At 54.3% G+C, this 15,317-nt stretch overlaps 2 protein-coding genes across 3 annotated transcripts in view; one reads left to right on the top strand and one right to left on the bottom strand.

Moving 5' to 3' along the window:
• LOC310890865 (uncharacterized protein) overlaps nt 1-15,317 on the bottom strand; it is a 105,788-nt gene that overhangs the window by 15,054 nt on the left and 75,417 nt on the right. Inside the window, exon 1 of one of the 2 annotated variants that reach the window (XR_014577340.1) lies at nt 975-1,234. The exons of the other annotated variant lie outside the window; for it this stretch is intronic. The gene's annotated coding sequence lies outside the window, so the exon portion shown is untranslated. Of the gene's footprint in view, nt 1-974; nt 1,235-15,317 lie in introns of those variants that run through there. 2 annotated transcript variants of the gene reach the window in all.
• Nucleotides 3,202-4,448, top strand: LOC310890877 (olfactory receptor 14C36-like; the record flags this gene model as incomplete). Its single annotated transcript, XM_083853187.1, has 1 exon — nt 3,202-4,448. The coding sequence occupies one exon, from the start codon at nt 3,202-3,204 to the stop codon at nt 4,156-4,158; it is 957 nt and encodes a 318-aa protein (XP_083709313.1). The 3' UTR covers nt 4,159-4,448.

Here is a 15,317-nt window from a genome sequence, read left to right as displayed (position 1 = left end):
TCAAAATGAAGTGGCTCATGGCAACACGGGAGGCAGTAAGAAGCAGGGAAGCTGTGCGGGACGCCACCTTCTGTCTCCTGAGGAAGAGATGAAGGAGGTAACAAACGTGGAAATGAACGCATCCCAAGGGACCTGCTCGGGATCGCTCCACACAAAGAGGCTTTTGCACAGGCCCAAACAGCACGGTCATTGCAGCAAGGCAGAGCAGGTACCTGCAGCGCTCTCCTGGAGGCTTCAGGAGCAGGGAGCGCAGTGGTGGTTGTAAGGAATGGTCCAGCAATTCGTGCCACTAAGGGATTTGAAGGGTTAACATTGAGGCCTGGGTTTAGGTGATAAGAGAACAAAGGGATTTCTTCAGAGAAAACCTGCTGACTCTGCACGGACGTGCAGTAACTTCTGACAGCCGGCCAAGAGACCACTAGATAAGGAGGAAGAATATGAGCCTCCCCGTCTGAGCGGCCCCCAAGAGACTAACAGAGACTGATAAGCAGGCGCACCTGGGAGGACTTTGGATTCGGGAAACCAATTATAATAACCCTGCCTCTTCTAGAAGTAGTAATGAATATGTATTAGCCTAGGAGCATAAAAACCAGCCGCCTTACGTAACAGGTGTGCGTCCTGGTGGAGCAGAGACTCCCGGCGCACCCAGCGCTGTTTGCTCGCCTCTATTCGTTTAATAAATTGTAAACTTTGATTGTAATCCTATTTGGGACTCAGTCATTTATAACAGTGGTGGACTTGGCTCGAGGAGCTGTTTCCTGCCTGTCTGCCTTCTTCGTCCCGGGGGAGCTGCCCGGACACGGGGGGAGCACACTGCAAACAGACACCAGGAGGAGGCTGCATGAGCCCAGGGGAATTCAGTCTCCAGTCCAAGCTCGCAAGCTGCGTCAGCTGGCCAACAGCGGTCGGATTCCTCACCCTTCACTAGGATTCCCAAAGAAATTGAAGTAGCCCTCAAAACCTCACCAACTTACACTGTGGAGCAGTGCAACAAGGCCCGCAGTGCTCTCCAGACGTTTGACACAGTCCAGATAAAACTTCATGCACGGGAAACCATCTTCGCACGTCAGAACACCAATGTCCCTGAAGGCAAAGGGGACGTGCTCCTTGCTCCTCAGGAGGAAGCAGTACAAGAGGATGGTCTCTTGCACACAGTTCTTCACCACGTGCAGTGGGAAGGAGGTGGCTCGCGATAGCTGCACGCAGTTCAGCGGCTCGATCTTGACACCATCTGCAAGGAGAAGCAACATCCTCACTGCCACAGCAAGCCCAAGTTGCTTGCAACATTCAGAACAAGTTCCCAGAGAAAGGGTCGCTCAGACGAACTGCTCCTGGGGCACAGTTTCTTTTGGGGGAACTCAAGCTGTACCCTGACCGTCGGAGACAATCCTCTACTTCTCCCAGGCCTTTCCAAAGAGCAGGGAGAACAAACCGTTGCGGACATGGGGCAGGAAGAGGGGGGCTGCTGCCTTCTCACCAGGGAGGATCTCAGTGGGACAGTAGATCTCCTCCAGCCACAACTCATCGATGTCCAGCTGGAAGAAAGGTCTTCGAATCAAGAGCAGCTCTTCTTTGCCATGGAACTGCTCTCGGACAACACCAAAGGTCCCGAGTCCCGCAACCCAAACGCCCTGCACACAGAAAAGACAGAAAGGCCGAGGAGGGAGTTCTTGAGAGACGGGAAAAGGGATGACTGTCAGAGCAGGGGGACACTGCTCTGTGCCCTGCCCGCTCCTCAGGGACAATGGGGCAAGGTGGGGCACTTTGGAAAGCTTTGCAAAAGAGCCGCATCCTCTGTTTCTTTCGTCACCCCCCTCACAGGATTTGCCAACATCCCTTGGCTAGAGAAGCGCCCGGAGGTTTCCAGCACACGGATTAGGCCTGGGACTGACTGCCAGCAACTGTCCTAGGCACGGAGCCAGGATATTCCCCCATCTCTCTGCTCGCCCTCCCCACTCAGGCCGCAGGGAAGAGTGAAGCCCTAGGGTGTGCCAAACACCTGAGAGGCAGAGCACATCTGGCCTTGGTTTCTCTCCCAGCTGGCCAAGAAGCTGCTCCGGGCACCCCGGGCAGTCTCAGAGCACTGCCATGGTGCTCGAGCAGGGATTGCTCTGCAGGGCCCAGGACACCAGCCCACCTTACTCCGCTTCAGCTCTTCCAGAATGTACTCGGATACGGAGTACCGAGGCCCCCTCGGGACCCTGGGGTCCCCTCTAGTCCTTGACTAGAGGTGTGGTGCTGAGACCTTGTTCAGGTCCCTTGAGAAAGGCTGGGCATTGACAGATTGGCAGTGGATTCATCTGGTCTCAGCAGCATCTGGCTTCTTTTCAGGGTAACATAAATGTGATTGCCCTCCATCTACAAAAGCTCAGGCAGCTGGGGACAAGTCCAGCCAGCTCCCTCACTCTGCTCTGAGCCACAGGGAATCCCTTTGCCTCTCAGGTCTCACAACCATTCCCTGTGAGTGCAGCAGAAATGCTCAGGATTTCTGACTTCAGAGAACACTGTGTGGGCATGAAGAGGGGGAAGAGAATGTGTGTAAAACATTGCCCCTAAAACTCCTTTCTGCCAACTACATTATGTAGCAGCGGAATGCAGATGTTAACATGCTGACATGAAGATGATCAGCATGCTGGAGCACCTCTCCTTCGAAGAAAGGCTGAGAGAGCTGGGGCTGAGCAGGGTGACCTCACTGCAGCTTTTCCGCATTTAAAGGGGTCTTCTAAAAATATGGAGAGCTATTTTTTTGATCAATCAAATCATGACAGGATCAGGGGAATGTTTTTAAACTAAAAGCGGGGAGATTTAGATTAGAGATTAGGAGGAAATTCTTCACTCAGAGGGAGGCGAGGTACTGAAACATATTGCCCAGATAGGCTGGGCATTCATTTCATCTGACAAAATCTGAAAATAAAACCTTGCCCTCCTGCTATGTTCCTGTGTACTCCCTGCACTGGGTCAGGACTGATTCCCTCGCGAGACCAGCAGCAGAGGCCCCTGCTCCTCATCGCACACTGAACCTTAAAAATGAAGCTCATGTCATGGAGCTAAATGAAAGATTCCAGCAGAGAAACAAAAAGCATTGGAGTATGGCAGGGGGAGGTCTACAAGGAATGGCATAGGGTTCACTCAGAGAAACCTGTCCTAACTTTTCATTGCCTTTTACTACATGTACAGATCTCCATACCCAACAGGCATCAGATGTCCAACAGCAGCTCCATCAGCGAGTTCCTCCTCCTGCCATTCGCAGACACGCGGGAGCTGCAGCTCCTGCACTTCGCGCTCTTCCTGGCCATCTACCTGGCTGCCCTCCTGGGCAACGGCCTCATCCTCACCGCCGCAGCCTGCGACCACCGCCTCCACACCCCCATGTACTTCTTCCTCCTCGACCTCGCCCTCCTCGACCTGGGCTGCATCTCCACCACTCTCCCCAAAGCCGTGGTCAATTCCCTCTGGGACACCAGGGCCATTTCCTACACAGGATGTGCTGCCCAGGTCTTTTTCTTTTTCTTTTTGTTTTCAGCAGAGTGTTATCTTCTCACTGTCATGTCCTACGACCGCTACGTTGCCATCTGCAAGCCCCTGCACTACGGGAGCCTCCTGGGCAGCAGAGCTTGTGCCCAGATGGCAGCAGCTGCCTGGGGCAGTGGCTTTCTCCATGCTGTGCTGCACACTGCTAATGCATTTTCTCTGACACTTTGCCAAGGCAATGCTGTGGACCAGTTCTTCTGTGAAGTTCCAAAGATCCTCAAGCTCTCCTGCTCAAACTCCTACCTCAGGGAAGTTTGGATAATTATGGTTGGATTCTGTTTAGCGTCTGGCTGTTTCGTTTTCATCGTGCTGTCCTATGTGCAGATTTTCAGGGCTGTACTGAGGATGCCCTCTGAGCAGGGACAGCTCAAAGCCTTTTCCACGTGCCTCCCTCACCTGGCCGTGGCCTCCCTGTTTCTCAGCATGACCATATTTGCCTACCTGAAGTCCCCCTCCATCTCACCATCTCTGGACCTGGTGGTGGCAGTTCTGTACTCAGTTGTGCCACCGGCATTGAACCCCCTCATCTACAGCATGAGAAACAAGGAGCTTAAGAGTGCTGTTAGGAAAGTGATTGCATGGATATTTCTGATTAGTGATAAATTTCCCCTCTATCTACACAAATGACTTCCCTTGCAGGCCTGCTCCTTGTTTATCATTATTGAAGTTTTTATCCTCAGTATCATTTGCATTTACTAATTTCTTAGAAATATGTTTCTTTATTCTTCGGCCACCTACTGCGGAATGAAACTGTTCTGTTTACTCTCGAGGCTTTATAATATGTGTATAACAGCAGGCCAGAGTAAACTCTGTGATAGCGTCTGCCTAATAAAATTGCATCTCCCCAGTGCTCTTCTTGAAGACTTGGTTCTTCTTTCAAAGCTGGTGCCAAGACCAGGGCTGAGCAGCTGCTCCCCGAAAAGCCTGTTGCTCCACGGATAAGGCAAAGAAAAAGCTCATTTTGTGAGCTGTGAGAGACCGAGGGTAGGATTTAGGAGTAAGCTGTTGGTGTCTGATGACAGCAGAAATGGTGAACAGTCACTGAGGTACACAGCCGTGACTGTCCCACAACCGTCAGGGCAGAGGACATCGTCCAGGAAATTAATGGGGAGCTGCCTGAAGCTGCCACAACCATGGAACCCAGTGAGAGGGTTTGGCAGCAGTGATCCCAACCCAGCTGGGTCTACTTCTCACCCTGTGCAGCTGTGTCTGTTTGCTTCTGTCCTGCAGTTCCTAGGGCCAGCACGCATCCTTGAGACAGTTTCCCCCAAGCTATCTGTTGGCCCTTACCTCAAAAGTCACCACCGGACGAGGCTTCTCAGCTCACGTACACCTGAAGGACTGGAGTGAAGCTGTGATCACAGAAAGAGCAAGCCCTTGGATCCTTGCAACATCCTTGGATCTCTGCATGGCTGGAAGCCTCTGCAAGCCCCATGGGAAAAGAGAGCCTACTGAGAACATCCTGATGCTCCATATACCATCCCCTCAGGCCATCAAGAAAGGTCCCTCAGCCCTAAGATCCAGCCCAGCTTCTTGTTGCATCAGCAACCAGGAGAAATTGCCCCAGAATACCCAACACTCTTGCGCTAGCAAGCAAATACGCCCATGTGTGTACATAAACACACCGTCTTGTACACACACACAAACGTGCACTCACGGATACAGCTGAGCACACACAAACCGGTTCAACTGGGAACAGCATTTGCCCAGGGTAGGCAGTGACTGGAGCCTCACAAAGGGAGAGATCAGTCAAGCTGGAGTCACCCACAGGGACAGTACCGAATTAAGATGTCCACAGGCAAAAGATGACTCTGCAGCTCCTGTGGGATTCAGTGGGAGACAGCATGCACGAGGAAGGGAAGACACACAGGGACTGATGCTGTATAACCTGCCAGGCACCTAAGCACCGCACAGCCGTTTTTTCCCCTCTCCCCTCACAGCAGGATGAATGAGAGAATTGAAAAAGGTAAAAGTGTGAGAACTCGGGGGTTCAGATGGGTAACAACTTCATAAGAAAGAAGACAAAGAAATAAACCAACAAATATAAGGGGAAAAACAAATACGAAAAAAACCACCTTCTTCTCGTATTTATAGGCATTGGTGAGATCCCTTCAGACCCTCCTCTGCTCTAGGCTAAAAACGTCCCTTATCACCCTGAGCCCGTGTAGAAACAAGCAAAACAAGGTCCCTATTTAGAGTCTGTTTTCTGGTGAGTGTGTTTGACAGCAACTGCGCAAGAAGACCCAAGCCCTCAGGTGCTATCCCGAGCAGCTTCCCTTCACGTGATGCAAATGCTGTGGCAAAGACTTATCCCTTGCTCGTCCCCGCCTGCAGTCACAGGACTGCCACCCAGCAGCACTGTGCCCAAGCTCCAGGAGCAATCGGGCCCAACCCAACACAAGGCCCAGGAGGAGAGCGCGGAAGTGAGAGCAGAGGAAAGAAGCAGCACCGGTTGCCGGGCGCCGATTGGCTGCCAGAGCCGCCAGGCAAAGGGAGCCCCACCCCCTGCCGGCTGCCTGGGGCTCGCTGCCATGGCAACCGTGCGACCGCCTGACCAGGCAGGGCGGGCGCCGCCATCTTAGGGGTCGTGGGCGGGCTGGGGGCGTCTCGGGGCCTGAGGGGGGGACCCGGCCCGTGTGCCCGGGGCGCCCCTGCCCGCCCCTGCCCGCCCCTGCCTTTGCTCTCTCCCTGTGCCTCACCGCCTTGTCTTCCCTTTTCTTTGCGGTGTCGAATGCACGAGAAGCCCGACAGGCTCGGGAAGGCGGCCAGTCACTTGCACAAGAAGCAATAGGGCTGGATGCTCCTGAAATGCTGCTTGTTGCTGGCCGGGGCGGCACCCTGCCACAGTCATGGTGCCAGCCTGGCAGCTTTGTGCCTGGGTATCACTGTGAGATCAGGCTAACAGGATGAAGGCTTTGTTCCTCATCCCTTCTGCTGAGAGAGGGGTTTTGCCTCTCGGCAGCAGCTATCCCCAGGCTCTCAGCATATTTAAGCAAACTAAATGCAGCTACAGCCTCTTCTTTGTCTGAGACCTGATCTCAGCTGATGAGGAAGGAATGGGACCAGCAAACCCTTTCTGGCTGCAGCAGCTCAGGCCCGGCTGCCCTGGCCCTGGGGCAGGAGGAGCTGCCTGAAGACCCCCAGGGATGGCACGGAGGGGCTGCAGGCCTCCCAGGGGCTGGCTTGTGCCTCGGATGTCCCATCTGTGGGGCTGAGCCCTCTGTGCCCCCAGGAGCTGCCGTGCCCTTCAGAGGGACTGGGGCTGTGGTGGCAGTGCCCAGAGCCCTGCAGCAGCCTGCTCCGGACACTGCCCTGGGGCCAGCCCAGCATGAGAAGCTGGGCTGGGCTGGGCAGAGGGCAGGGAGGTGGGCAGAGGGCAGGAAGGTGGGAGTGCCTCCACAGCAGAAAGGGATCCCTCAGCCTCTGTCAGACACCCCTTCTGCCTCTCCCCTCATCCAGACCCTGCAGCCATGCGGTGCCACGTGCACCCACCCTTCCAACCTGTGATGAGTTTTAGGCCTTGGCGGTAACCAAGGTCATGCCCGCTTTAGGAGGAATCAAAGGGTGTCAGAGGCAAGCCCAGGACTCAGGGACCGGGCTCCTGGACATGTCCTGACATCACTCAAGAGCTACTCGAGTGCCCCAGGACGGGAACGGAGCCGGCACACACTTACTCAGGCTGGAGTCTCTCCAGCTTGGCTGCTGCTCCCAACTCCTCTGCTGGGGCAGGGTTCTCAGCCTTCCTCCACCTCTTCCTGACCTCCTTGCTCCTGGGCTGGGCTGGAGGACGGGGAGTCCAAGCATGTTGGCTGTTGAATCGCTGCAAGGAGAAGACGCTCTCATCAAACAGGACTGGACACACAGGTGCTGTTTCCCAGAGGACCTCTTGAAAGGGCCCTGCAACAGGACCTGGGAACCAGGCGACTCGGCGCTGCCAGCCCACGTCTGGCTGCTGCTTTTATCCCTCCCTTTCTGCTGACAACCTCTCCCTCACAGGGAGGAGCAGGCAAAGCCCTGCCCTGCGGCCTGGTGCCCGTCCTGCTCCCACCACCCTGGGACCTGCCGCCCTCGGAGCCCTGGCGGAGAGGATCGCTGCTGTTCTCAGCGCTGTTGATCACTGCCAGTAGCTGGGGTATCTGTTGGTCCTCCCCCTCAGACCAGGCTTCCCATGCAGCCATTTCTGCCCGGGCTTGCTCTTGTAGCTTTCGGTACGTGGGCCATGAGCTGTCTGTTTGGTCCCACTGTGAAGACAGGTTCCAGACCTCCTGGAGGAAAAAAAAACAAAACAAAAACACAACAGCAGACAGGATTGGTCTCAGCTGTCCCTCAGGCCTAACCTGCACTCCTGCCCCCTCGCCTCAGCCGGTCTGTCAGCAGTGCTTCGACCCTCCAGGATGAGGGGCCCTGAAGCTAGGCCAGGCTCCTCAACTCGTGACAAACACAGCTGAACAGCCCGCGGTGACCAAAGCCCTCTGCCATCAATGACCCAGAAAGGCCTTGTTCCTTTTCCATGGCCCCTGGTCAAAATGAAGTGGCTCATGGCAACACGGGAGGCAGTAAGAGGCAGGGAAGGTGTGCGGGACGCCACCTTCTGTCTCCTGAGGAAGAGATGAAGGAGGTAACAAACGTGGAAATGAACGCATCCCAAGGGACCTGCTCGGGATCGCTCCACACAAAGAGGCTTTTGCACAGGCCCAAACAGCACGGTCATTGCAGCAAGGCAGAGCAGGTACCTGCAGCGCTCTCCTGGAGGCTTCAGGAGCAGGGAGCGCAGTGGTGGTTGTAAGGAATGGTCCAGCAATTCGTGCCACTAAGGGATTTGAAGGGTTAACATTGAGGCCTGGGTTTAGGTGATAAGAGAACAAAGGGATTTCTTCAGAGAAAACCTGCTGACTCTGCACGGACGTGCAGTAACTTCTGACAGCCGGCCAAGAGACCACTAGATAAGGAGGAAGAATATGAGCCTCCCCGTCTGAGCGGCCCCCAAGAGACTAACAGAGACTGATAAGCAGGCGCACCTGGGAGGACTTTGGATTCGGGAAACCAATTATAATAACCCTGCCTCTTCTAGAAGTAGTAATGAATATGTATTAGCCTAGGAGCATAAAAACCAGCCGCCTTACGTAACAGGTGTGCGTCCTGGTGGAGCAGAGACTCCCGGCGCACCCAGCGCTGTTTGCTCGCCTCTATTCGTTTAATAAATTGTAAACTTTGATTGTAATCCTATTTGGGACTCAGTCATTTATAACAGTGGTGGACTTGGCTCGAGGAGCTGTTTCCTGCCTGTCTGCCTTCTTCGTCCCGGGGGAGCTGCCCGGACACGGGGGGAGCACACTGCAAACAGACACCAGGAGGAGGCTGCATGAGCCCAGGGGAATTCAGTCTCCAGTCCAAGCTCGCAAGCTGCGTCAGCCTCTGCAGCAGACGGCAGTTCCACAACGAGCGGGCGTATTGGACTGGCTGTGTTCACTTCAGCAGAGACAGAGAGAGCCAAACGCGAAGCTGTGGCACCACCTGCCTTCAGGAAGGCTCGGGATGCCCGCATCCAGGCCCTTTTTGGTGGAAGAAGGAGAGGAGCAGTGTCTTGCGCAAGGACAGGAGCCGAGAGACACCATTATGGCCCACCGGGGCTTTACTTCAGCTTCTCCTCTGTGGCCCTGAAACACGGTGCGCTCATGGGTGGAAAACAGGTTATCGCTGCGGAGCCAGTAGCATCAGAGAAAGCCGTCAGGTAAGGAGGGCAGTCATGCCATCTCCCTACCTCAGCACTCTCTTGTGCCTGCCACAACGTTTGGGATAGCGTTTGAAAAAAATGCCTGAAAGAAACTTTCCCAGGAAGCCTCCCGCTGGGTCAGCCAAGGGCTGCGGAGGAAATGCACTCACCTTGGGAACATCTGGATCCCACGAGCGGTGGTCTCGCCACTGAAGGCGGTCAGATGTGCCGGCCACATTCTCTGCAAAGAGACACAGACCTGCTGGAGGGTTTCTGAGGCGGTTTTCTCACGGCTCTCATTGACAGGAAGCAAACCTGTCTCCCAAGCCAAAAGAAAGCCTTCTCTCCAAAGCCCTCCTCCAAAGCCTCTTCCATGAACCTTTGTTCTGCTCTGGAGGAGCTGCATGGCAGAATATGGAGGCTGTACAGTAACACTGCCAGGCTTTTTGCAGGGGCAAGCGCCCAGATGCTCAGAAGAAACTCTCTTTGTTAACGGAGAAAGCAGCTAAGGGGGCAAGCGAGGGGAAGGGCATTTGACTGGCCTGCCATGTCCGGGCTGGCCAACAGCGGTCGGATTCCTCACCCTTCACTAGGATTCCCAAAGAAATTGAAGTAGCCCTCAAAACCTCACCAACTTACACTGTGGAGCAGTGCAACAAGGCCCGCAGTGCTCTCCAGACGTTTGACACAGTCCAGATAAAACTTCATGCACGGGAAACCATCTTCGCACGTCAGAACACCAATGTCCCTGAAGGCAAAGGGGACGTGCTCCTTGCTCCTCAGGAGGAAGCAGTACAAGAGGATGGTCTCTTGCACACAGTTCTTCACCACGTGCAGTGGGAAGGAGGTGGCTCGCGATAGCTGCACGCAGTTCAGCGGCTCGATCTTGACACCATCTGCAAGGAGAAGCAACATCCTCACTGCCACAGCAAGCCCAAGTTGCTTGCAACATTCAGAACAAGTTCCCAGAGAAAGGGTCGCTCAGACGAACTGCTCCTGGGGCACAGTTTCTTTTGGGGGAACTCAAGCTGTACCCTGACCGTCGGAGACAATCCTCTACTTCTCCCAGGCCTTTCCAAAGAGCAGGGAGAACAAACCGTTGCGGACATGGGGCAGGAAGAGGGGGGCTGCTGCCTTCTCACCAGGGAGGATCTCAGTGGGACAGTAGATCTCCTCCAGCCACAACTCATCGATGTCCAGCTGGAAGAAAGGTCTTCGAATCAAGAGCAGCTCTTCTTTGCCATGGAACTGCTCTCGGACAACACCAAAGGTCCCGAGTCCCGCAACCCAAACGCCCTGCACACAGAAAAGACAGAAAGGCCGAGGAGGGAGTTCTTGAGAGACGGGAAAAGGGATGACTGTCAGAGCAGGGGGACACTGCTCTGTGCCCTGCCCGCTCCTCAGGGACAATGGGGCAAGGTGGGGCACTTTGGAAAGCTTTGCAAAAGAGCCGCATCCTCTGTTTCTTTCGTCACCCCCCTCACAGGATTTGCCAACATCCCTTGGCTAGAGAAGCGCCCGGAGGTTTCCAGCACACGGATTAGGCCTGGGACTGACTGCCAGCAACTGTCCTAGGCACGGAGCCAGGATATTCCCCCATCTCTCTGCTCGCCCTCCCCACTCAGGCCGCAGGGAAGAGTGAAGCCCTAGGGTGTGCCAAACACCTGAGAGGCAGAGCACATCTGGCCTTGGTTTCTCTCCCAGCTGGCCAAGAAGCTGCTCCGGGCACCCCGGGCAGTCTCAGAGCACTGCCATGGTGCTCGAGCAGGGATTGCTCTGCAGGGCCCAGGACACCAGCCCACCTTACTCCGCTTCAGCTCTTCCAGAATGTACTCGGATACGGAGTACCGAGGCCCCCTCGGGACCCTGGGGTCCCCTCTAGTCCTTGACTAGAGGTGTGGTGCTGAGACCTTGTTCAGGTCCCTTGAGAAAGGCTGGGCATTGACAGATTGGCAGTGGATTCATCTGGTCTCAGCAGCATCTGGCTTCTTTTCAGGGTAACATAAATGTGATTGCCCTCCATCTACAAAAGCTCAGGCAGCTGGGGACAAGTCCAGCCAGCTCCCTCACTCTGCTCTGAGCCACAGGGAATCCCTTTGCCTCTCAGGTCTCACAACCATTCCCTGTGAGTGCAGCAGAAATGCTCAGGATTTCTGACTTCAGAGAACACTGTGTGGGCATGAAGAGGGGGAAGAGAATGTGTATAAAACATTGCCCCTAAAACTCCTTTCTGCCAACTACATTATGTAGCAGCGGAATGCAGATGTTAACATGCTGACATGAAGATGATCAGCATGCTGGAGCACCTCTCCTTCGAAGAAAGGCTGAGAGAGCTGGGGCTGAGCAGGGTGACCTCACTGCAGCTTTTCCGCATTTAAAGGGGTCTTCTAAAAATATGGAGAGCTATTTTTTTGATCAATCAAATCATGACAGGATCAGGGGAATGTTTTTAAACTAAAAGCGGGGAGATTTAGATTAGAGATTAGGAGGAAATTCTTCACTCAGAGGGAGGCGAGGTACTGAAACATATTGCCCAGATAGGCTGGGCATTCATTTCATCTGACAAAATCTGAAAATAAAACCTTGCCCTCCTGCTATGTTCCTGTGTACTCCCTGCACTGGGTCAGGACTGATTCCCTCGCGAGACCAGCAGCAGAGGCCCCTGCTCCTCATCGCACACTGAACCTTAAAAATGAAGCTCATGTCATGGAGCTAAATGAAAGATTCCAGCAGAGAAACAAAAAGCATTGGAGTATGGCAGGGGGAGGTCTACAAGGAATGGCATAGGGTTCACTCAGAGAAACCTGTCCTAACTTTTCATTGCCTTTTACTACATGTACAGATCTCCATACCCAACAGGCATCAGATGTCCAACAGCAGCTCCATCAGCGAGTTCCTCCTCCTGCCATTCGCAGACACGCGGGAGCTGCAGCTCCTGCACTTCGCGCTCTTCCTGGCCATCTACCTGGCTGCCCTCCTGGGCAACGGCCTCATCCTCACCGCCGCAGCCTGCGACCACCGCCTCCACACCCCCATGTACTTCTTCCTCCTCGACCTCGCCCTCCTCGACCTGGGCTGCATCTCCACCACTCTCCCCAAAGCCGTGGTCAATTCCCTCTGGGACACCAGGGCCATTTCCTACACAGGATGTGCTGCCCAGGTCTTTTTCTTTTTCTTTTTGTTTTCAGCAGAGTGTTATCTTCTCACTGTCATGTCCTACGACCGCTACGTTGCCATCTGCAAGCCCCTGCACTACGGGAGCCTCCTGGGCAGCAGAGCTTGTGCCCAGATGGCAGCAGCTGCCTGGGGCAGTGGCTTTCTCCATGCTGTGCTGCACACTGCTAATGCATTTTCTCTGACACTTTGCCAAGGCAATGCTGTGGACCAGTTCTTCTGTGAAGTTCCAAAGATCCTCAAGCTCTCCTGCTCAAACTCCTACCTCAGGGAAGTTTGGATAATTATGGTTGGATTCTGTTTAGCGTCTGGCTGTTTCGTTTTCATCGTGCTGTCCTATGTGCAGATTTTCAGGGCTGTACTGAGGATGCCCTCTGAGCAGGGACAGCTCAAAGCCTTTTCCACGTGCCTCCCTCACCTGGCCGTGGCCTCCCTGTTTCTCAGCATGACCATATTTGCCTACCTGAAGTCCCCCTCCATCTCACCATCTCTGGACCTGGTGGTGGCAGTTCTGTACTCAGTTGTGCCACCGGCATTGAACCCCCTCATCTACAGCATGAGAAACAAGGAGCTTAAGGGTGCTGTTAGGAAAGTGATTGCATGGATATTTCTGATTAGTGATAAATTTAAATGATCTACACAAATGACTTCCCTTGCAGGCCTGCTCCTTGTTTATCATTATTGAAGTTTTTATCCTCAGTATCATTTGCATTTACTAATTTCTTAGAAATATGTTTCTTTATTCTTCGGCCACCTACTGCGGAATGAAACTGTTCTGTTTACTCTCGAGGCTTTATAATATGTGTATAACAGCAGGCCAGAGTAAACTCTGTGATAGCGTCTGCCTAATAAAATTGCATCTCCCCAGTGCTCTTCTTGAAGACTTGGTTCTTCTTTCAAAGCTGGTGCCAAGACCAGGGCTGAGCAGCTGCTCCCCGAAAAGCCTGTTGCTCCACGGATAAGGCAAAGAAAAAGCTCATTTTGTGAGCTGTGAGAGACCGAGGGTAGGATTTAGGAGTAAGCTGTTGGTGTCTGATGACAGCAGAAATGGTGAACAGTCACTGAGGTACACAGCCGTGACTGTCCCACAACCGTCAGGGCAGAGGACATCGTCCAGGAAATTAATGGGGAGCTGCCTGAAGCTGCCACAACCATGGAACCCAGTGAGAGGGTTTGGCAGCAGTGATCCCAACCCAGCTGGGTCTACTTCTCACCCTGTGCAGCTGTGTCTGTTTGCTTCTGTCCTGCAGTTCCTAGGGCCAGCACGCATCCTTGAGACAGTTTCCCCCAAGCTATCTGTTGGCCCTTACCTCAAAAGTCACCACCGGACGAGGCTTCTCAGCTCACGTACACCTGAAGGACTGGAGTGAAGCTGTGATCACAGAAAGAGCAAGCCCTTGGATCCTTGCAACATCCTTGGATCTCTGCATGGCTGGAAGCCTCTGCAAGCCCCATGGGAAAAGAGAGCCTACTGAGAACATCCTGATGCTCCATATACCATCCCCTCAGGCCATCAAGAAAGGTCCCTCAGCCCTAAGATCCAGCCCAGCTTCTTGTTGCATCAGCAACCAGGAGAAATTGCCCCAGAATACCCAACACTCTTGCGCTAGCAAGCAAATACGCCCATGTGTGTACATAAACACACCGTCTTGTACACACACACAAACGTGCACACACGGATACAGCTGAGCACACACAAACCGGTTCAACTGGGAACAGCATTTGCCCAGGGTAGGCAGTGACTGGAGCCTCACAAAGGGAGAGATCAGTCAAGCTGGAGTCACCCACAGGGACAGTACCGAATTAAGATGTCCACAGGCAAAAGATGACTCTGCAGCTCCTGTGGGATTCAGTGGGAGACAGCATGCACGAGGAAGGGAAGACACACAGGGACTGATGCTGTATAACCTGCCAGGCACCTAAGCACCGCACAGCCATTTTTTCCCCTCTCCCCTCACAGCAGGATGAATGAGAGAATTGAAAAAGGTAAAAGTGTGAGAACTCGGGGGTTCAGATGGGTAACAACTTCATAAGAAAGAAGACAAAGAAATAAACCAACAAATATAAGGGGAAAAACAAATACGAAAAAAACCACCTTCTTCTCGTATTTATAGGCATTGGTGAGATCCCTTCAGACCCTCCTCTGCTCTAGGCTAAAAACGTCCCTTATCACCCTGAGCCCGTGTAGAAACAAGCAAAACAAGGTCCCTATTTAGAGTCTGTTTTCTGGTGAGTGTGTTTGACAGCAACTGCGCAAGAAGACCCAAGCCCTCAGGTGCTATCCCGAGCAGCTTCCCTTCACGTGATGCAAATGCTGTGGCAAAGACTCATCCCTTGCTCGTCCCCGCCTGCAGTCACAGGACTGCCACCCAGCAGCACTGTGCCCAAGCTCCAGGAGCAATCGGGCCCAACCCAACACAAGGCCCAGGAGGAGAGCGCGGAAGTGAGAGCAGAGGAAAGAAGCAGCACCGGTTGCCGGGCGCCGATTGGCTGCCAGAGCCGCCAGGCAAAGGGAGCCCCACCCCCTGCCGGCTGCCTGGGGCTCGCTGCCATGGCAACCGTGCGACCGCCTGACCAGGCAGGGCGGGCGCCGCCATCTTAGGGGTCGTGGGCGGGCTGGGGGCGTCTCGGGGCCTGAGGGGGGGACCCGGCCCGTGTGCCCGGGGCGCCCCTGCCCGCCCCTGCCCGCCCCTGCCCGCCCCTGCCTTTGCTCGCTCCCTGTGCCTCACCGCCTTGTCTTCCCTTTTCTTTGCGGTGTCGAATGCACGAGAAGCCCGACAGGCTCGGGAAGGCGGCCAGTCACTTGCACAAGAAGCAATAGGGCTGGATGCTCCTGAAATGCTGCTTGTTGCTGGCCGGGGCGGCACCCTGCCACAGTCATGGTGCCAGCCTGGCAGCT

The sequence above is a fragment of the Anser anser genome (genome assembly GCF_964211835.1).
Source record: "Anser anser genome assembly, contig: HAP1_SCAFFOLD_124, whole genome shotgun sequence".
Classification (NCBI taxonomy): Eukaryota; Metazoa; Chordata; class Aves; order Anseriformes; family Anatidae; genus Anser; species Anser anser.
Note: the sequence above shows the minus strand (reverse complement) of the source record. Positions and strands in the feature narration are given on the sequence as shown.